This window comes from Pleurodeles waltl, chromosome 3_1 (assembly GCF_031143425.1).
Source record: "Pleurodeles waltl isolate 20211129_DDA chromosome 3_1, aPleWal1.hap1.20221129, whole genome shotgun sequence".
NCBI lineage: Eukaryota > Metazoa > Chordata > Amphibia > Caudata > Salamandridae > Pleurodeles > Pleurodeles waltl.
Window position 1 is genome coordinate 926,717,374 of NC_090440.1, and position 23,097 is coordinate 926,740,470.

Sequence of the window (23,097 nt, forward strand, 5' to 3'; positions counted from 1 at the left end):
TCAGAGGAAGTGTTACGGCCTCACAAGTCTGCGTCCATTTGTAGGCTCAGATTGTGGAGTGGATATCAGCCGGTGTTCTGGCTGCAGTTCTATTTCTACCGGGAAGCACCCACGTGCATGTGCGAATCCACTGCTCGTCATTGGACTGCAGCAGCGAGTTCAATGACAAGGAGCGGTTCTGCCTCCCCACAGCGTTATAATATATAAGCCGACAGCTCCAGACGGATTTCGAAATAGATTGCAGCGTGTTCCTCCCGCTGCTGTTCTCACTTGAAGGAAAAAAAAAAAATAGTGTTCACAGAGCAGTACAACCTGGTGTGTAGGAGTCTGCCCAGGGTCGTACAAATTGCATAGACTCTGCCTAGAGTGTTGCATGCGGCCTCCTCCATTCTCTATTTAAGTAATAACTTCTTAGTTATCCACCTGTTGGGGTCATGCACTCCTCCCCTCAAACCTCCCCCCCCCCCCCCCCTTGCCTAACTATTCCAACACCGATCAAGACAACATCAAGCCAAGCCAACCATCTTTCCGGGGCCCCTAGCCAAGGCACCTAAAGCGATCTCCTTCGCAGTGGGTGGCTGATGACAGACATGGTTTAGACAAGGGTGTGCACCAGACTTTGCGCCAAATGTACCAGACCACAACTAGCTGGGAGGTCAGAGACCACAGACGTAGACCCTACAACGGTGGGTTCCTGAAGAAATTGGCCAAAGATGCTGAGAAAAGCCTGAATAGAGCTAGACACCCATGCCAGGACATCTCCGGCTCCCTCCAAAAAACCTTGAAGCTAGCCTTTCAGGCCAAGGAGACGAAGACCCCTCATAGACCCGGATATTCTGGTGGGCTGGGCACAAAGTGCACCTTGCCAGCTGGCGGGGGGGGGGGGGGGGGGGGGGGGGGGGGGTGATGCCAACAGGGTGATCTCCAGAGAGCGCCGTTTCACCCTAGTGAGGACCGACCCACAACTGAAGAATTTGACATCTTCTGAGGAGGGTTAAATTGTGCAGAGACTACTCTTCGGGGCTCTTTATTAAAGAGCTCGCCAAGTTTGCCACAACATTCAGCTTCATGGACGAAGTGCAACAGTCTTTGAAAGAAAGTGTTTCGAAGCACTCTTTTTCCAAAGGGCCAGACAACTGCTGAGCTGATCATCAGGTGGTTTCTCCCACCAGGGCCCCCAGCAATACTTATACCCCAGACGCAGCTATGGCCAATACCAATTAGCCGGCAGCACCTTCTACCCCACACAACCTCATGGACGACGGCAACGTTTCCGTAAGGGGTACAGCAGAGTTCAAAAGGAAACATCACAAGACTCCTCTTATGCAGGTGAGAATATTTGATTCGGATGCATGATTGACCCTTCGGTTATCGAAAATATACAGGACTTCTTCACGCTGGAGTTCCATTAATCCCCGATCCACAAGTCCACCTCACTTCCCGCCCCCTCCACCACCCCTTGAGCTACATTTTTCCCCTACAAGAACAAGAGGCTCTCAGAAGAGCTTCAATCCCTTGTAAAAAGAGGCTATTGACTCCTCTCCCCCCCCCCCCCCACATCCTGGAGGTTTCATCAGCATCATCTTTTTAAAGGGCAAGAAAGGAGGTGGCGGGTCCCCACCTAGTCTTAAAGGATTAAGATGGAGGGGATCTATATATTGTGGGTCATTTTGCAAGAGGGCACCTGGATGGTCGCTTGGACCTGAAGGGCACAAATTTGATAATCCTTAATCTTCCCTCCTCATAGATGTCTACAATTCATTTGTCTGCGACTATGCTCAAGAGTTCAAGGTCCTCCCCTTTGGGCTAGTCAGCCCCTTGGTGCTTCACCAAGCTAATGAGACCAGAGGCGGAGTCGCTTCACGCCGGAGGGGTGAGGTTGATCATATACCTAGACGACCTGTTTCTACTAGGTCAAGACCCTCAATTGGTGACCCTTCACCTATCATTGGCACTTCGAGCTGCTTCAAGAGCTAGGCTTTCACAATCAAAGTCATGTCTGACCCCTTCACAAACTATGGAGTTCCTTGGGTTCCTGATAGACTGGTTTTGCCCCCAGTAGATTATTCCGGCTCAAAAGGTCCAGATTCTAAAAAAGGAAATGAGGTTGACATTAAGGAAGCAGACAAGCTTGCCGATCTGGCATGAATAGAAGGTCTTTTATCTTCATCTATCCAAGCAATATTTCCAAGCCCTCAACCCCTACAGGGACAGTCAGGGGCTCATGATTTTGCATCTGCAGAGGGGTCTGTCCTACTCAGATTAAATCCCCCTGTCGGAGTAGGCCAGGACAAAGATGATGTGGTGACTTGATATGGATGCCTGGAATAGCAAGGCAATATTTTGCAGCTCCCCAGATGTTGTCCTGGAAACTGGGGCCAGCAGAGGAGACTGGGGACCCTGATGCAGGTCAATGATCACAGGAGGTCATTGGTCAGAAAAGGAACTTAATTGCCACAAACTGTTTAGAACTCCTGGTGGGCTCCTTTGTAATCAAGAGCCTTCTTTCCCTACCCCACACCCCCCCTCAGACAGATTGTTGCATTCTACTGCGGATGGGTAACATCTCAGCAGTCGGCTATGTCAACAAGCTGGGTGGAATGAGATCATAGTTGCTAGCAGATACTACTAATGAGGTCTGATCTCCGTGTTCGCAGAATATCTTCCGGGAGAGAGGAATTCAGTAATGGATTGGCATTCCAGATTTCTCCAGGACTTCAGCGATTGGACACACCACCCAAGGGGGTTTTATTTTCTAAATCGCAAGTGGAGTACTCATTCAGTGGTCCTCTTCGCCTCAGGCCTGAACCGACAACTCCTCCGTTTTTCAGTTGGAGACCAGATCCAGAAGCAACAGCCACAGATGCTTCCTTCAAGACTGGTCTCTTCATCTTAGGCGATAGGGCCACCTAGTAGCATGTTAACTCACAAGAGGCATACATTTTTGTAAACCTTCACAACCCAGACCCACTTCCTTTGAGATGTCAATGTGATATTATCTTTCTTGGTAAAGTGGCTGCAGAACAAATACCTTTTCCGCAAACAAGCAATTGTCTGACAAACTGACAATGTTGATTTGTTCGATGGCATGTAAAAGGGTCACCGACGTCTGGGCCCTTGATGTGTGGCAGGTCCTTCCCCCCCCCCCAGGGAGTTTCCATCTAAATAACACTAGGACACATTGGTATTCTCCGTTTCCTTATAATCGTAAATTATATGTGGTCCAATGCCGCCTTACAGCTTATGACAGAGGATCCTGGAGGTCAGATTCTCTTTGCTCTTTAAAAGGGCGTTTAAACCAGTAGCAGCTGCTACTTTGGCTAGATGGATGTGTTGGTTGATGACCGAAGCCAGAATTGAGGTTTCCATTTTCACTGCTCGTTGAGCCCAAGGAGCCATGGATTTGAAAGCATTCCCGCTAGGCTCAAGATAACAGGATATTCTGAGAGCAGCAGACTGGTCTTCAGAATTAACATTCAAGTCCTTTTATTACAAGGCAACTATGGACAGAGCTTCAGTGGTGGTAACTCAGCATAGTCAGGGTCTTCTGTCCCAGCATAAAACCACGTTTTCTAGCTTACTCAACAAGATTTTTCAATTCTTGTAAGGACATGTAGGCAAGGATTATCCCACCTTGTTACTTCAATATCTACTTATGGGCTAAGCATATACTTTCAGATTGTACAGTGTTTTATTCCCACCCTATGTATATCTGTACTTAAGATGAAGTGTTTCTATCATTTGATTGCCCAGATGTTGCAGCAAAATTTGGATATTATGGCTTCTTCTGGATTTCCAGGTAACGACCAGAAATAGAGCTGAGGCAGACTAGTTCTAATGAGAGGTTGGTCTGGTCAGTGCCTTGGATACTTCAACTGCCTTAGAGTTTTTATACCCATTGCATGTGTTTTTCAGATAATTCGGAAGTCCTCTGGAGTTGGTTGTTCATTAAGTTTACAGATGCGGTTAAGACTGATCTGCAAGGAAAAGGACACAAAATGGACTGATACTTATAAGGGCTATTCTTATGTGATTGGGGCATGTGATATGGGTAACATATTGCAACATGGGTAATGTAGTTTTCCCCCTTTATTGTACTGTGATTAGCAGCTGAAACTCATAGTAAAAAGAAGCATACTCCTTGCCTCATTGTCCTTAACCCCTTGGGTGCCCTGGACAAGATGGTTACGTCCACTGCTGTGGCGCTCAGGCACCAGGGACTACCATCTCGTCCAGCAATGGGCCCCCAGGGGAAGCACTAGCGCTCGCCTTCCCCCTCCCCCACCCCCAGGGCCTTTGCAGCCCCCCCCCCCCCGCCCCCCATCTCCCCACCATGGGCAGGGCTGAAAGGGAAATCTCTTTGCCTTCCACCCCAGCTCCCCTGGACCCATTCTACCCCACCCCCAACAACTGGCCACGACAGCTTCGCTAACTCTCAAAATCGTCCCACTTGGAATGGTGAGGGCTGCACTTTGACTTTGGGACTCTGCCTTTTAGAAAAATCCACAAGATCTTGACACATCTGAAAACCTAACATTGGGTGAGTCCGGAGTGGGGTGCTTCCCATGCACCCTGCACCTTTTTCTTACCCACAATGCCCTGCAAACTTCCAACTTTGCTGGAAATCACACATTTTTCTCACATTTGTGATGGAACCTTCCTGAATCTGCAGGAATCCACAAATTTCTTACCATCCAGCATTGTTGCATCTACACCGATAAAAATTCTACCCCACTTGTCAGCCTAAATATGGTTTTCCCCCCCCCACACTGCCCTTTGGTTCCCCCTCAAGCGACAGGTTTTTGACTCTTCCCTGTCACAAGCACTTGGCCCTCGTACACAAATGTAGTATCATTTTTACAGAGAGACTGGGGAATATTGGGTGGTAGGAAATGTCCCAGTGCGGTGATCCGACATGGAAATGTGATTTTTTTTTGGGGGGGGGGGGGGGTAAAATGAGGTTTGTTGAGGATTCTGGGTAAGAAAACACTGGGGGATGCACGCAAGTCACACCTCCCTGGACTCCCTATAGCGTCTAGTTTTCAGAAATGTCTTGGTAGGTTTCCCTATATGGCTGCTAAGCCCAGGACCAAAAACAGGTGCCACCCCCCACAAAAAACAGGTAGTTTTGTATTTGATAATTTTGTTCGGTCCACATAGTGTTTTGGGGCATTTCCCTTCGCGGGCACTAGGCGTACCCACACAAGTGAGGTACCATTTGTATTGGGGGAAAACAGAATAGCAAAACAAGTGTTATTGCCCCTTGCCTTTCTCAACGTTTTTTGCTTCCAAAGGTTAAAAAATAAATTAAAAAAAACACACCACACACAACCTGGCAGCACAGGGGTTAAAAGACTTTAAAAATCTTGTTGTACAAGCTAGACAATTTTATATTGTTAATAGGTTATTCAGACCACGGTGCTATCTAGTCAGATAGGAGAGATGACGACAAGAATGTCCCCAAAGAGGAAAGCAGAAATAGCCTTAAAAAAAAAAAAAATTAAAAAAAAGTAGGAAAAGAGATGGGGAAGAAACCCTACTACACTGCTGATAAGACTGCAGTGTGTACACACAAAAGTACACTGCCTCCTTGGGTCAATCACTCCACCTGCTACTTTTCTCCTCCAGTTCTCCTCTCCCAACACTACTTCTTGTACTTTTCATATCAAAGTAAACTGAAAGTTACCCCTGCTTTCTAATCCAGTGGATGTATCTTTTCGATTCTATGTTATTTTTTTTTTTTTTTTTTTTTTTATAAAGGCAACAATGTGTACACAAAGAAATTGAGAGTATTCCTTTACTCAGTACTCACAGTTGCTACAATTCTTTTCACAGCAGTTGCTGATAACTCTTCTCCCTTGGGCTGCTCAACCAGTGTCATTCCCAAATACTTTAGATGAAATATCATGCCCTCCAACAGCATTTCTCTGGTATCTGTCCAGTTTTCAGGTAACTCTAGGAAAAAGAAAAGAATCTAATTCAACTAATGGGTTTGTATGGTTATTTAGATGCTCCTAAGGGCACATGAGAACATTCCGATACAAGCTGGGCAGGGAAAAACCTGGAACTTTCTATTAGATTTGCAAAAGGTGTAGAAAATTTGCACCAGTCAATTCATTATTCACGCCGCTGTCCATTGCAACATCAGTCCCCAGGTGAGATTTAATCAGACGTCTTAAATCATTGCATGCAATATACCTCCTCAAATTTCCAGTAGAACTCAGGATGTTTCGGCAAAGTTTGGGGGAAGTATTAAAAAAAAAAAAAAAAAAAAAGTTTAAGGGGACAAAAAGGTCACAATGATCCTGAAAGAGGATCATTCCTGAGCCACTGCTGAACATTTTGTCTTTTTATCAAAATATTTAAAGTCCTTGAGGTCTCAGAAGCAGCAACAGATGTGAGCAATGAAGATCCACATAGTGAGCAGTTACTTTGGAAATTTGTCTTAAACATGAATCTACTACATATTGATGGTACGGCATTTTGATTACAGATTGAGAGAAGTGGTGAATTGTACTGTTAGGGATTGTAGAATTGTAAGTTTGATCAATGGAAATGTATTAAATATGATTAATAAATACGATTAAGGAAAGTGCTTTTAAGTAGACCCGTTTCACAAGCTTCCTAATTCTTTCCAAGTTCAGTCCACTTCCTAAATGAGTTAAAAAAACACACACACACACACACACACACCAGCTGCAGAAAGTTAAAAAGGCAAACTACGACCTTGACCACTTATAGAATTCTTTAGCTTGCCCCAAATAGATGAGATGAGCACGAGGCACAATTGTGAAAGTAGTAAAGTCAGAGGTTCAGGTACACAAAGGTCAATGAAGCTTAAATACTCCGTTTTGTAAAATTAAGTAAAATGCTGGCCTTCAATTTTCAGTACAAGTTCAACGGACCTTCAATGTATTCAGTAAATATGAATTGTTTGGATCATAAACCTTTAAAATATAAGCACATAAGAACTGTACGATAACTGTACGGAGACCGATTAAACTAGCTACAATTTATAAACATTGGATTCATTCACTGAATGAAGTTACTTTACACAAAAGCTAAAGCCCTGGTGAAAACAGGCCACATCGTGTCCAACAGCTACTAGTTGGGAAACACCAGGTAGAGTTACCCACTATTACCAATGCTGTTTGTGAAGGCATTGGCAACTCTGACCAATGTATTCTGGTGGGGGCGTCCCCTACAGAGGAATTAGGATTAACAAAGCTACGTTTATTTGTCCCTATATGCCGATAAGTCATTATATATGTGGGGGCGGCCTCTGATACCCAGAGGGTGAATGTAGAACTAGAGCAATTTGGGAAGCTGTCGGGACTGACAGTTAAATGTGGAAAAAAAAAAAAGCGGTGCTTTTCTCATTATATTTACTGCTGTGAGACCCAAGCCTGCAGTACTGGGGGAATACACTGTGGTTAGTGTCAGATACAAAATACCTGGGTATCCACATCTCACTACAACAGTGGCTGGACAGCAACATCCTAGCAACAATGGCATCACTGCAACCAGTAATTAGATTCTGGCTGACACTGTCATGATCAGTCATGATCACGTCAAGGAGTGTGGGGGCTAGGGACTACAGTTGCTGCCAAAATTAAAACTTCCAATTTTGAGATTAGGAAATCTCTTATGGAGGGAGACAATGAGCCCAAATAGGATTTGCTCTGTGAAGCTAGGTATTGGTGCTTCCATACTGCTCACTAGGACCCGGACCATAAATAGGGCCGTTTTAGAACTCCAGTGCCAGTTCACATAAGTTTATAAAAGGTGACTTGTAGAGCCGAGGCCAAGATCTCACATGGAGCTCTGTACTTGGACAAGAGAACAGAAGCTTAATACAGTAATGGTAGTTGAGAGAAAGTAGCCTCTTTCTAGCCTTGTTACCCCCACTTTTGGCCTGTTTGTGAGTGTATGTCAGGGTGTTTTCACTGTCTCACTGGGATCCTGCTAGCCAGGGCCCAGTGCTCATAGTGAAAACCCTATGTTTTCAGTATGTTTGTTATGTGTCACTGGGACCCTGCTAGTCAGGTCCCCAGTGCTCATAAGGTTGTGGCCTATATATATGTGTTCCCTGTGTGGTGCCTAACTGTCTCACTGAGGCTCTGCTAACCAGAACCTCAGTGGTTATGCTCTCTCATTCCTTTCAAATTGTCACTAACAGGCTAGTGACCAATTTACATTGGCTTACTGGAACACCCTTATAATTCCCTAGTATATGGTACTGAGGTACCCAGGGTATTGGGGTTCCAGGAGATCCCTATGGGCTGCAGCATTTCTTTTGCCACCCATAGGGAGCTCTGACAATTCTTACACAGGCCTGCCACTGCAGCCTGAGTGAAACAACATCCACGTTATTTCACAGCCATTTTACACTGCACTTAAGTAACTTATAAGTCACCTATATGTCTAACCTTTACCCAGTAAAGGTTAGGTGCAAAGTTACTTAGTGTGAGGGCACCCTGGCACTAGCCAAGGTGCCCCCACATTGTTCAGGGCCAATTCCCCGGACTTTGTGAGTGCAGGGACACCATTACACGCGTGCACTACATATAGGTCACTACCTATATGTAGCTTCACAATGGTAACTCCGAATATGGCCATGTAACATGTCTATGATCATGGAATTGCCCCACCAATGCCATCCTGGCATAGTTGGCACAATCCCATGATCCCAGTGGTCTGTAGCACAGACCCTGGTACTGCCAAACTGCCTTTCCTGGGGTTTCACTGCAGCTGCTGCCAACCCCTCAGACAGGTTTCTGCCCTCCTGGGGTCAAGCCAGGCTTGTCCCAGGATGGCAGAACAAAGGACTTCCTCTGAGAGAGGGTGTTACACCCTCTCCCTTTGGAAAATGGTGTGAAGGCAGGGGAGGAGTAGCCTCCCCCAGCCTCTGGAAATGCTTTCATGGGCACTTTTGGTGCCCATTTCTGCATAAGCCAGTCTACACCGGTTCAGGGACCCCTTAGCCCTGTTCTGGCGCGAAACTGGACAAAGGAAAGGGGAGTGACCACTCCCCTGACCTGCACCTCCCCTGGGAGGTGTCCAGAGCTCCTCCAGTGTGCTCCAGACCTCTGCCATCTTGGAAACAGAGGTGCTGCTGGCACACTGGACTGCTCTGAGTCGCCAGTGCCACCAGGTGTCGTCAGAGACTCCTTCTGATAGGCTCCTTCAGGTGTTGCTAGCCTATCCTCTCTCCTAGGTAGCCAAACCCTCTTTTCTGGCTATTTAGGGTCTCTGCTTTGGGGATTTCCTTAGATAACGAATGCAAGCACTCATCCGAGTTCCTCTGCATCTCTCTCTTCACCTTCTGCCAAGGAATCGACTGCTGACCGCGCTGGAAGCCTGCAAAACTGCAACATAGTAGCAAAGAAGACTACTGCAACTCTGTAACGCTGATCCTGCCGCCTTCGACTGTTTTCCTGGTGGTGCATGCTGTGGGGGTAGTCTGCCTCCTCTCTGCACTAGAAGCTCTGAAGAAGTCTCCCGTGGGTCGACGGAATCGTCCCCCTGCAACTGCAGGCACCAAAGAACTGCATCACCGGTCCCTTGGGTCTCCTCTCAGAACGACTAGCGAGGTCCCTCGAATCCAGCAACTGTGTCCAAGTGACCCCCACAGTCCAGTGACTCTTCAGTCCAAGTTTGGTGGAGGTAAGTCCTTGCCTCCCCACGCCAGACTGCATTGCTGGGAACCGCGACTTTTGCAGCTACTCCGGCTCCTGTGCACTTCCGGCGGAAATCCTTTGTGCACAGCCAAGCCTGGGTCCACGGCACTCTAACCTGCATTGCACGACCTCCTAAGTTGTTCTGCGGCGACGTGGGACTCCTTTGTGCGACTTCGGGTGAGCACCGTTTCATGCATCCTCGTAGTGCCTGTTTCTGGCACTTCTCCGGGTGCTACCTGCTGCTGTGAGGGCTCCTGGTCTTGCTCGACGTCCCCTCTCTACTGATGCAATTTGCGACATCCTGGTCCCTCCTGGGCCACAGCAGCATCCAAAAACGCTTACCGCACGATTTGCAGCTAGCAAGGCTTGTTGGCGGTCTTTCGGCGGGAAAACACTTCTGCACGACTCTCCACGGCGTGAGGGATCTGTCCTCCAAAGGGGAAGTCTCTAGCCCTTGTCGTTCTTGCAGAAACCTAAGCTTATTCTGTCCAGTAGAAGCTTCTTTGCACCCATAGCTGGCATTTCCTGGGCATCTGCCCATCTCCGACTTGCTTGTGACTTTTGGACTTGGTCCCCTTGTTCCACAGGTACCCTCGACTGGAAATCCATTGTTGTTGCATTGCTGGTTTGTGTCTTTCCTGCAGAATTCCCCTATCACGACTTCTATGTCCTTTGGGGAACTTTAGTGCACTTTGCACTCACTTTTCAGGGTCTTGGGGTGGGCTATTTTTCTAACCCTGACTATTTTCTAATAGTCCCAGCGACCCTCTACAAGGTCACATAGGTTTGGGGTCCATTTGTGGTTCGCATTCCACTTTTGGAGTATATGGTTTGTGTTGCCCCTATCCGTCCTATTGTAACTATACATTGTTTGCACTGTTTTCTAAGACTATACTGCATATTTTTGGTATTGTGTACATATATCTTGTGTATATTTCCTATCCTCTCACTGAGGGTACACTCTAAGATACTTTGGCATATTGTCATAAAAATAAAGTGCCTTTATTTTTAGTATAACTGTGTATTGTGTTTTCTTATGATATTGTGCATATGACACTAAGGGGTACTGTAGGAGCTTCACTCGTCTCCTAGTTCAGCCTAAGCTGCTCTGCTAAGCTACCATTATCTATCAGCCTATGCTGCTAGACACCCTATACACTAATAAGGGATAACTGGGCCTGGTGCAAGGTGCAAGTACCCCTTGGTACTCACTACAAGCCAGTCCAGCCTCCTACAATACTTTAAATAGGGTTGTCCAAATGAAGTAACTTTTGAAAACAAAATTAACTTCTGACTAACTTTTTCACCGGTAAGCCTACTGAAATATATAACTTTTCATTTGCAAGTAAATTAAGAACCTGATTGCTTACGGGCCCCTCCTGAATGAACTCAGATTGAAGTTGCACAACCAATAGTCTTTTGGTGGGCGTAGTGCAGACCAGAGATTCATACTTGGGACAGGTGTAGGTTTCAAGAACAGCAACTGAGAAGCAGATGGGGGAAAGCAAGAGAGTATCACAAAGTGCCAAGAGCAGTAAGACGAAGGTCAGAAGAGCAACAAGGAGCTTGGGGCAGAGGGGCTTTAAAAAAAGACAAAAGTGAAGGTGAAGCACTAGGACCTGCTGGCGGGGACGAAGCAGCATACAATTCAGACAGCGAAACATGTGCAGCAACATAAGTCTCCGCCGTGCGGGGGGCCCTCCCAGACTGTTTTCCTGACACGGGGCCATTGTTGCAAGTGTACTAGTAAGCATGTAACAATGGAAAAACTTTTTTTTGTTTCCTTTTCACCCAAAGCCTGCTTCCAGGATGCGTTTTTAAACTGTAGTTTAAAACTAATTGACCCGAATGGATTTTGGGGGTTCCTTTCAGGATGTGGGAGTGGACTCCTTCAAAGAGGCTAGAGAGCCATTTCAGCAGCATGCAATTTGGAGTGAAAGACCTGCATATTGGTACTGCTACATTCTGGGTAAAATGTTACATTTAAGTTACAGGCAACTGGGAGCGATTTTTCCCTCCCTGCCCACATCAAAAGGCTGTGCAATACTAGGCAAAATTTTAATTCTGCCTGCAAAGCTTTTGACCGACAGTGCACCCTGATAAAAGTATCGCAATTTCCGCCTGAACCAGTCTCTAGATGTTTAAAAGTGAGGAATGTGCTTGGGTAAAAAGTGATGCGACATTCCTACAAACCAGTTTACTGAAAATACATTGTGAAATTCTGCAATACATACACACACACACCTATACACACACCTATACACACAAAAAAAAAAAACAGTGTAGAAAAGTGCTCTTTTTGTATGGTTACCCACCCCACTCTGCCACTTTTTTCTCAGATGCTGATGGTTATGGCTCTGAAAGTGTACTGGAGCATAGAAGAGACCCGCAACTGCAGGACCTGCACAAATCAAAGGCACAATAACATGCACCTGTGTCAACCATCCCGCAACTGCATGACCACAACTCACCCTCAAGCAGACACTGACTCCAAAGAGAAGATTAACCACTCTGCAAGCCAAAGGCAGCTCCAGAACTCTTGGACTAGAAGTACTAGTCCCCTGCAGCCAAAAACAGCACTCCCGGAAACAGACAAAAACTGGCTATCAGGCCCACTGAGGCAATCACCCAAAAATTAATGGTTTGTTGCATTGTGGAAAACGTAATCCTGACCTTCAGCAAGTTTGACAGCTACTGGTTCCCCAGACTTCAGGATGTCGAAGTATCCGGAGGCTATGTTTGCTACTACAGAGGCTTGTTGGTGGCCAGTTGGGCTACCACTACCTTTGTTGATGCTGTGCCTCAAGACCATCCAAGCAGCAAAACCAGCACCATCCTATCACACGTTTAGCACCCGGGACAGCTATGCACCAGGACCTACAAGCCTTGTAAAGATTAAGTGACTGTCGGAGCCATGGGCCAGATGTAGCAACCCTTTTGCAAGTCGCAAACGGCGAAAATCGCCGTTTGCGACTCGCAAACGTGGGTTTGCAATTCACAAATGCATAAGGGGTGTTCCCTTCCTATTTGCGAGTCGGAGTGGTATGCAACTCCATTTGCGACCGCGTACGCGGTCGCAAATGGAGTCGCAGTTACCATCCACTTGAAGTGGATGGTAACCCACTCGCAAACGCGAAGGGGTCCCCATGGGACCCCTTCCCCTTTGTGACTGGACCCCATATTATTTTTTCAGGGCAGGGAGTGGTCCAAGGGACCACTCCCTGCCCTGAAAAATCCGAAACTAAAGGTTTCGGTTTTTTTTTGTAGTGCAGCTCGTTCTTCAATAAAGCAGGTTTTTTTTTTTTTTTTTAACAGCAGGTCGCTAACATGGAGGCCTGCTGACGTCAGCAGGCCTCCATGTTAGAGAGTGCCTATACTCGCAATGGGGCCGCAATTTGTGACCCACCTCATGAATATTCATGAGGTGGGTCATTGCAACCCCATTGCGAGTTGCAGTCTGTGTCTGAGACACCGTACTGCATAGCAATTTGCGACTTGCAAATTGCAAGTCGCAGGGACTCGCAATTTGCAAGTCGCAAATTGCATTTTGCTACATCTGGCCCCATGTCCTGGGACTCTTCTCACCTTATTTCTCACTCTCTCTCCCCCCCCAACCCGGTTTCCAATGGACTCGAGCTGCAAGTGACAGTGCACTTTCCCAAGGACCACAACGCTAACATTTTGCAAGAGTGAAGTGCACTGATTTTTCCTTAAAATAAAAAAACAAACAGTAACTCTGGTTATACTTATGACTTAGAGGCTAAAGTTACATTAAAATCTGCTATATTTTTATAAATGTGTCAGATTGCTTTAGAGTTGTGTCATTTACTTATCATTGGTACTCCGACATTCTTAACACATGTAAAGCCTGACTGCTCTGTGCCACTACCAGGACTGAACTAGGGACTGAGTAGTGTGAATCCAAAGGACCTATTTGGGGGCAACATGAAGGTACTATACAGTGAAACCTAACTAGCCTCACTGCATAATACCCCACTTTCCTACAGAGGGCCTGCTCCTCATTGTGCAACATTCTTCACACATGCAGCTGGCATCCACACTTTACCTGATGAGGGGGCTATAAGACAGCACACATAATAAGCCTGATCCTGGTACCATTTGCCCTAGAGCAGCACCATTATTTTCACCATAACTGGGACTAAATCATCCCAAGACCTCAATGACAAGCAGCACTAAATACCCCTGAACACTGGTAGGAGTCAGAAGAGCAGACAAGAACCAAAGTACTTTGCTATTCTGTTTCCAGAGCTCTGTGTGTCCCAGGTCAGGGACAGGAAGCTTATACAGTGCAGTATTTAGCTGGACCTTCTGGCACTTGACGTTCATCAGTATAACTGGGAAAACATATCTACAAGTAACAGAATATAAAGGTTAAGTCTCAAGTGGACTATCTACTCACCCCAGGTAACTCGTGAAGCTGCATATGACCAATGTTCTGCCCAAGTGCCGAAAAATACAACTCTCCTTGAAAACTTCAGTCTCTCCTTAGTGAAGTTTTACTTGTGGAGGGGTGTACCAAAGCATGGAAGCTAGAAAGGCATTTATCCTTCTCAAGCTTACGACATGCACACACTTCCAGACAGCTCTCCATGCTTCACTGTCACGGCTGTCCCATGACTAAGAAAAAAATCCACAGGTCTCACAATACATCTCCACCCTCACTTGCACCATGCGATTCTCTCCCAGTGAGATGCCACGGAGTTCTTGCAATACAGCTCGACCCAGCCCTGCACTATGCACAGCTATCTCAGGAAGGCTTCTAAAACATGCACCCTCATTTACTTGTACTCTGCATTAGGTCATGGCAGCAGGACTTCTACAGAAGTCCCACACTGCAGCTCTACTTTGGAAAACTGCCATTCACAGTCTTGCCAGCAACTGTCACAAAGCTGTTGCAGTGTACCTTTACCTTCACTTGTACTCTGGTTTGCTGTACCTGTAAGGTTTGGAGCCAACGCAATGCACCTTGTCCGGTCTGCACCATGCACAGATGTCCCAGTAAGAGTGCCACAAAGCTTGCAGTACAAATCAATCTACCCTCGCACCCTGGACTGCTATCGGAGTAAGACTTCCGCAGAGGTCCTGCAATGCAATGCATTTAGAAGTTGCGCTACACACTTTTGTAGCGCCATTAATACCTCCAATCAGTTCTAGTACCTTAAACGGTCATCCCTAAACTACAAGAAAAACCAGAGGTGGAAAAACCCAGTTTGTCGTAAAAGCAGCACAATTATTAAATTCACTTCTGTCAGAAAAGAAAGATTTTGACTAGGACTACACATTATACCCCACCCAATAAATAGATCGGTCCCCTCTGCTCCAGTACATGCATGGCTCAGGTTCAGAGAAAGAATGCTGGATAAGGCAACAACTCTGATCACTACATACCACCAAAACATTTCCCTCTTACGAGAAGAAAAAAAAAAAAAAAAAAAAACAAACACACAACCACAAATACACCCCACACTCCCTATGGGTATGGCCAGCCAAATAAATGCATCTACGGTACAATGAGATGCATGTTAAATGATGTTCAACTTTATGCCAACGTACATATGAGGTTACTGCATCTATTATAGATACCCGTGTAACCTTCAAATTCACAGGTTCTAATCTCAGACTACCAGTGAGTTTTAGTTAGAACATCTGTAACCCTTCTGAAAAGGTAAATCAGTTTTTATTTCAAAATGGTAAATCCAATAACAACGCAGTTTTGGGAGCAGAATCGGGAATTTCAGGCCATGCAGAAATATTGTGCTCTCAATTCACCCCAAAAAGCGGAGAAAAATCTCTGCTCAGGAAATGGGGGACTGCCACATGAATCAAATATAGTCGATCCATATTGCACGGTAATTCCCTATTCTGCAGTATTCGTCCTTTCCAGTTTTATGGAGAATGCAATTTGATAAGATTAGATCAAAACATAACTGGAGTTTATATACGTTTATCATTGCAAGAAACCGGAAGTGAAAGCCAACCATCGTAATGTGTAATACAGGATTGGTCTCAAAGTTGTGTGGTAAAATAAATATGTAACTTCTTTGTATTTATTTACAAGTTTATAGCAATACAATATTTGAATGGCATTTTTCCTCTACCATAGTACTTATGTTATTACATAGAAATATCCTTGATCACTGAATTAGGATTTGATGGAATAATGTATTATATACAGACAATATAAAATATGTTTATACAATACTCATCCCAGCCCTGGGAGAATGCCAAGAGGAACAAAACTTGACTGACTTTCGCTAGATGATAAAATGCAATAAGAGAAAAAAAAAAAAAAAAAAAAAAAAGTTATAACAGTGGACCATCATTTCTCCCCCCCCGGCAAGATAGCATTTGGATTAAGGGGGGGGGGGGAGAGAGAAGAACTATGAGACTTGAGTGCAATACAATATCACATTGATCTGTTCTGGCTGGATCCTAGCGGACATACACCAACTGTTTGCTAGTATAGGAAATGACCCACATGTGCAGTGATAATTTTCACAGCTGTGAATTAAGTTTCTCACTTGAAATACACTATGTAAGATCATCATTTGGATGAGTCTGGACTATTCTCAAGTATGTACGAGCGCCACTACCCACTTCCAGTCTTTCATTGCACCGAGATCCTTATCCCAACATAAGTGTCTAATTGTCTGGCTATGCATGCATCAGTTGCTAGAATCTTGGTGACATTTGTACAAGGCGTGTTTGATCTGCAAATACTAAAAAAAATAAAAACCTTCTCTAGCACCCAGTTCTTCAGAGGTCTTATTCACCTGCCCCCCCCCCCCCCCACTTCCGCTCCCCCTCCCAAGACATCCCACATGTCTCCCAGACAGACCCCCCACCCCGAAACAACTAATAGTTTTGTATTTAGATGGTCTAGATAAGGGTATATTTAACGTTAGCAACCCCTTAAATCTAATTTCTCCAATTATTCTTCCCTATAATTACAATCCAGTTAAAAACAAAAAGGTATGGTGGAGAACAAAAGTTTTGTTTTTACCCCCATATATTAAGTAAACATGACACTTTCATTCCCACTGGTATCCCCTATGCGGCAAAGGCCTGTTCATTTACTAGGGAAGGCGTATATATATTTTACACACATATATACACACTGGGTAGTGTTAGCGTGTCAGTCCTTATTTGGTCTTATTATTTACTTGTATAAGTGGACGCGTTTTAGGTCGAGGAACCTTTTTACTATGCTTAGTGATCCGACCATGAGTCGGAAAACTCACATTGATTATGCTGATGTTATTAAACAAAAAAAAACAACAACAAAAAACCTTACATTAAGTTGTCACGCACCATGACCCAATTGGTCATGAATAACCACACCATTTAGTAAAAGTTAGAATGCTTGTTTTCCTAGATTAACATAGGTAATATCACATAAAGTAGTCTCAAAACCAAATGGTATACATACACAAACACCAGTTGACCAAATCTTCTAAAGAATCTCAATTTAGCTAGTGTATTGGCTATCAAACATTCTAAAATCACAGTACAAATCAACAGCAGGAATAAATTAGGTTCAGCAAATGAATAACATTGGCTCTTTTAATAATGATTGGTTAGCATTTTCTGTGTCTTCCTCTCTACCTTCAGATTAGCATGTTTGGGCTTTATGCAAAAAGGTTTGTCAAAAGTTAATTTGGAAAACATCCAACTAGGGCTCTAACAAAATAGCAGCTGGTACATATTAACAAATAAATCCATCATTAAGACAATAGAATTTCATTATACCTCTCCTCAAATGGATCAGCAAGCTGCGAGTCTGCGCCAGTTGGACATCAGTCTTGTCTTCAGCAAAAGCACAGTGAAAGGAAATGGTTCAGTCACAGGGGTCTCTACGCAATCGGAACCATTTAAGAAGGAGTCGAAGGGCAGCATAAAATCAATTTAGCCATCAAGCTTCAAAGCTAATGTTTAAGAATAAAGTCATCAGGAACTGCTCAGCTCCCAAACAGAAAAGAAACTAACCTCTACAGAGGAAATCAAAGTAGGAAAAAGCGCAACACTCTTGGGGCAGTCAGGCTAAGTTAGAATCACCAAAAGAACTTTCCACATTACCAATGGTGAGAAAAAAAAGAAAAAAAAAAAAAAATAGAATTTTTACAGTCAACCCAAACTAGAATTAGACCTTAAATCAAAGATAACTAAACTGTCTTTCACACAACAATTGGCTCCTGTTCCCATCGCCGACTCGTTGGGTAACAATTTTGTAACAATCCATACTCCACTTTGTGCATCCACTGTTGGTTCCTGGGTACATTGCTGTCTCAGGCCTCAAGTTAACAAATTATCAAATACTAATACAGAACACCCTAGCAAGCAGTTCTCATGAGATAGTTAAAGAAATATGCTAAACCTTTGGTCAACGCAGTGTGAACAATAAAATAATTGATTTCTCTGGACATACATTCCCAGGATTTTATTAAACAGTGCAGCTTAATGAGGCTTTGCAAACAAGGCCCAAACCTTGCTAACTTAAGGCCTACAATTAATAAGCAAATACATAACATATAATTATTATAACACTGCTAGATTTGTTTTATATAATAAAGACACTTTGTACTTTAATGGCGGCCACTGAAGGGCACATTTTCCAAGTCGCACATTTCCTGTCTTAGTTCAAATTCTATGCAAGTTCATAACTCATAGTGCATGAAATTACTAGTAATAAATTCAGCGTTCACAATCCTTCCTCTGATGAAGAAATGTCACACTTTACATAATTCCCCAACTTTGTACAACTAAAATTTCCCCCTCCTTATAAATGTTATTTCTTCTACCGCGTCGAATTTTCCCTGGATACTTTCTAATTTCTTCCCTCCTCTGACCATTTTTCAATTTCTTTGTTTGATTCATATGATACAATTTATAAGTCCCCTATGTTCTAAATAGAAAGCACATTAATCAAGGTTACTTGTATTATTTTCAAAATTATCCCTTTCCTGAAGTTGCCAAGCCAATTTCCCATGGAAGCAAAACCTTTGCCAACTTTTTCCAAACTCCAGGTCCTTTCAGCTCATTCAAGTCCCTGCTCTCATTAGATTGTTAATTAAGCTTCTAATCTTCTTACTATTGTTAGATATGAACAATGATGCAAGTTCAGCATTACAAACTCCACCCTCCTTTGCTAAAAGGACATCTATCGCAAGGCAGTTCTGAAGAGATATATCTTACCCCAGCCAATTCATTATCCATTAGGATCATGGCTCCTGAAAAATTTGTCAACATGTTATCTAGGATAGCAGACAACTTCTAAATTCAGGGAAAATTCAAAACACCACCAACTGAAGGAGTCATTGCTCCAAAAATATCTCCCACTATGCCAGAAGAAGAGTCTCGCTTTGGTCTAACACGATGTAATTGTCATTTTAGGTACTTTACTCAAGTTGAAATATCTTTGAGAAAACTATCCCCAAGTAACATATGCCATACCATCCTATAGGACGACGGTAATATGCATTTGGTCCACAGATGTAATAAACTCCTGAAATTGCTGTGTCTTGTCCATTCAACATAAAGGGACATTTACTCTGAAACAAAACAACATGCCTACATTCACTCGTTCTCACAAAAAGTATGTCAGTTCTAGATTTAGGCATATATACACACAAAGATTCCCTATGTGTTGCGCATCTAAAGCTAATTTCCCTCGTGTCTGTCGCTAAATGTAAACCTATTACTAGGTGTCCTTTTTCTAAGCCTCTCCATCTTCTTTAATGCTTTTCACCTATCACCTGTTTGATCTAGGAAGTTCTTTTCTATAGGTGTCAACAAGCATGTCAGGTTGTTCCTGTGCACACAAGCTGTGCCAAATGTAAATGTAGGTTCAAAGAATCCTCTCACTAGCTATTATTTTCCTTCGCTTCTCTACTCCAGTACTTAATTATGGGTGCAAATGAAAACACAACATTGCGATTGGAAAATAAATATTGAATGTATTCCTGGTTATATAATCTGGTTAGTAAGAGACTATAGCTTATTCCATAAGTAATAGGCAAATGATGGTAAGCAACTCCTTCCTCTACTGATGCAGTAATCTGAATACATAGCATTGTCTCAATATACTCACACACTAAGCAACAGAAACCATTAGAAGAAAAGTCTCCTTGGTTGTCTACATGCAAACACTTCATCTAGCCTAAACTTTTCTAATTCGGAGTGTAGTAATGGTCTCTAAAGCAGAGGTATGATTGGCCACAATCTTATCAAGAAAAGTCATGCTCACAATCAGTACCCATCACCCCATCATGCATGCAATCGCCAAACCAATACCTGTGTATCTGCAGAAACAATTAGGTGCTAACCTGCTGATTTTGGTTACTCATGATCTGTAAAGAATCAGAAAGTAGAAGAGAGGACAAAAATAAAATTATATTATACACACACAGCTGTGCAGCAATAATAGAACAAAACTGTCTTTAGTGGTTTACAGCTTCCAGTCTTTCTTCCAGGACCCTTTTGTCAAAAATGGTTAGCTTGTCAAAATTGGTTTAGCAGCCGGTCACATCAGGTTATTTGAAGTCTCTTCAGGTTACTACCAGTGGTCTTTCTTTTCTTAGTTTAACAGTTCAGTTCATTGGTCTTCTTTACGTGCCAAACAATTGGCCCAGAATTTCTCGATCAAATCAGACACAAATTCACTCTGCCTTTCACTTGTTGCAAACGCCCATTCAGGACCTGCGTATCTTTGATTTGCAATTTTTTTCCCCCAATCTACAATCTCCATTTAATTCCCCAATCAATCAAGTATTTTCTTGTTGTGTCTACTTCTTCCTCGGTTATCACTTTAATTGCTTCTTTCCTCTTGGCTTGTGATTTTGGCCACTTATCACCTTTCAGTACACCTTGTGTCAATGCTTGACTTGTAACTTCAGTTCTGCAGGATTTTCTCATGACGTACCTGCTACTGGTTCTGGAGAAGTCATATCGTTTTGGCTTTGATCCGCCTCAACTCCTTCCCCCTTGGGGTCTTTAGTATGCTCTGTATTTCAAGATAGTCTGCTTCTGGGAGAGCCCTCCTCTGAACAGACTCCTGCTGACTCAGCTGAGGGTGGCTCACTTTCACTATCCTGTATTTCTTCCACTTCGTCCCTCACAGGAGTATTTGAACCGCTTTGTTTGCTCAGATTCAGTCTCCGTTTCTACTTCTCCCCTCTCCAATTCTGTAGTTGAAATGGAAGTTGTTGGTACTCTCAACAACCCTTCTTTATTATCCACATGACATGACACTGTCAGAGTATGGCTTGCTTTGATCCAATTCGCAACTCCAGCACACTTCACAGCTCTAGTAGTAACGAGTACTACTTGATAGGGGCCTTTCCACCGAGGCTCCAAGCAAGTCTTCCTCATGTGTTCTCCGATCACAACCCTGTCTCCCACTCAGGTTGCGGCACTGATTTTGTGACGGCTGCTGTGTGGTGGCTTCAACTTGAAGAAATCAAGCGAACTAAATCAGCCAGGCCTTTACAGAACTCCATATCATCTGTCGTGTTTGCAAGAGCATTTGCAGGAACTGCTGGCAACCCCATTGCTCTTCCCATGTGGTGACAATCCAGTTCTCCTGTCGGGTGAGTTTCTCATACTCATCAGAACTAATGGCAATATATCGGTCCATATGAGGTTCGTGGATGCACACATTTGCTTGATATCAAGGTACCATTCATCTGCTCAACAAGTCCTGATGCTTCAGGGCAGTAGCTACAATGAAGCTTCTGCTCAATGTTTAAAGCATAACATAGCAATTTAATTACTTCATTGCGGATGTGACTTCCCTTATTGATTCTAAAGAGACTAGAAAACCAGAACGTGGTAACAGTTCCCTAAGCAGTAACTTAGGAACTGTAAGGCTGTCATTTCTTCGTGTAGGGCAAGCTTCAATCCAATGACTAAATATTGAATCACCAAAACATCTCAATCCTCCACACAGGCATCTCAATGAAATCCATCTGCATTCTGCTAAATGGACCTCCCGCTCTTCCAATGTGGCTCAAACTAACCACAGTCCCTTTACCCACGTTTATTTGCGGACAGATAGCACAACACTGGCAAGTTGCTTCGGCAACCTGTCTAAACTGTGAATTGAAGCAAAACTGTTGAAAGTTCAAACCATTGCATCCCTTCCAACATGTGCTTGACCATGATAATATCTTATTATCTAAGCCAACAAACTATTAGGCAAAACCACTTGGCCCTCCCCTGAACTCATCTCATTCTCATGCGGAACAAATTTTAAACTTAGCCCAACTTCTCCTTTCCTCCCTGTCAACTTTCTCGCAGTTCTTCTACTGGGTCAATTACATGGAATACATAATTTAGGCACATTTCCTCTTCTTCAGGTAAGAAGTCCCATTTATCTTTGAGCGATACAGTTCAATGCTCAAAACCTTGTGACTTGATCTACATATCCATTTCCCATTGTCACAAAATCTTGTGATTTCAGATGTGCACTGCATTTCACCACAGCAATCTTTTCAGACATTTGGATAGCTTGTAACAAGTAATGGATTCTTTCACCATTTCTAACTGGCGAACCAGAAGAGATCAGGAAACCTCCGACTACAGCGGACCAAAGTCATGGACTATTCCAAATCCATACTGACTATCCGTATAGATGGCGACTAAGCTGTGCAGAAACATGGCATGCTCTCGTAAGGGCTAAAAACTCTGCCACTACTGCAGAATACACTCCTAGAAGCCAGGATGAGGCAAGTATACCAGGAATTGTGCACACTGCATATCCAGCTCTCAATGTTCCCATGATAGCTCTTAAACCGGAACCATAAACAAAAACAATAGTCATTTTCTTCCAATCGGGTATCCCTAAAATAAAGGCCTTGTTTCAGTGCACAGATCAGTAACCTCCAGTCAGTTATGTTCAACTTCTTTCATTTTGTCAACTTTAATATTCTCGTTTTGAAGTAAGGTTGCTGGATTAAGCACTGTACACAGTTTTAACACGTTTGGGGACCCTAGGATGACAAATCTCATAATGCGTCAACCTGGCATTCATTAGGTACTGGTTTTGCACCGGCTATGCAAAACTTCTATGGAGTCCATAACAGAAAAGGATGTCCCATCACAAAGCTCTCGCAGTGAGGCTCAATCCAACCGCTGGAACTGTCCGCAGACAACCTGGTAGGCTGTTGCGATTGGGTCCAAAGTAGCTGAAAAATATACTACTGGGTGAATTACACCACCATGGACCAGAGTCAGAACAGACAACGAACATGCACCACGCTCATGACAAAACATGAAGGGTTTCAAGTAGTCAGGCGTTCCCAAAGCTGGGGCTTTGCACGAACTCTCAATTCAGGGGGAAGAAAAAAAAAAAAAAAAAAAAAAAAAAAAAAAAATTCATGCACACTTGATCTAGCTCCAA

General features: G+C 43.9%; 1 protein-coding gene across 1 annotated transcript in view; it reads right to left on the minus strand.

The window, feature by feature from the left end:
- Positions 1-23,097, minus strand: part of LDLRAP1 (low density lipoprotein receptor adaptor protein 1) — a 223,418-nt gene that overhangs the window by 172,944 nt on the left and 27,377 nt on the right. Inside the window, exon 2 of the mRNA XM_069223923.1 lies at positions 5,813-5,955. Within this exon, the coding sequence (XP_069080024.1) occupies positions 5,813-5,955 (143 nt within the window). The remainder of the gene's footprint in view (positions 1-5,812; positions 5,956-23,097) is intronic.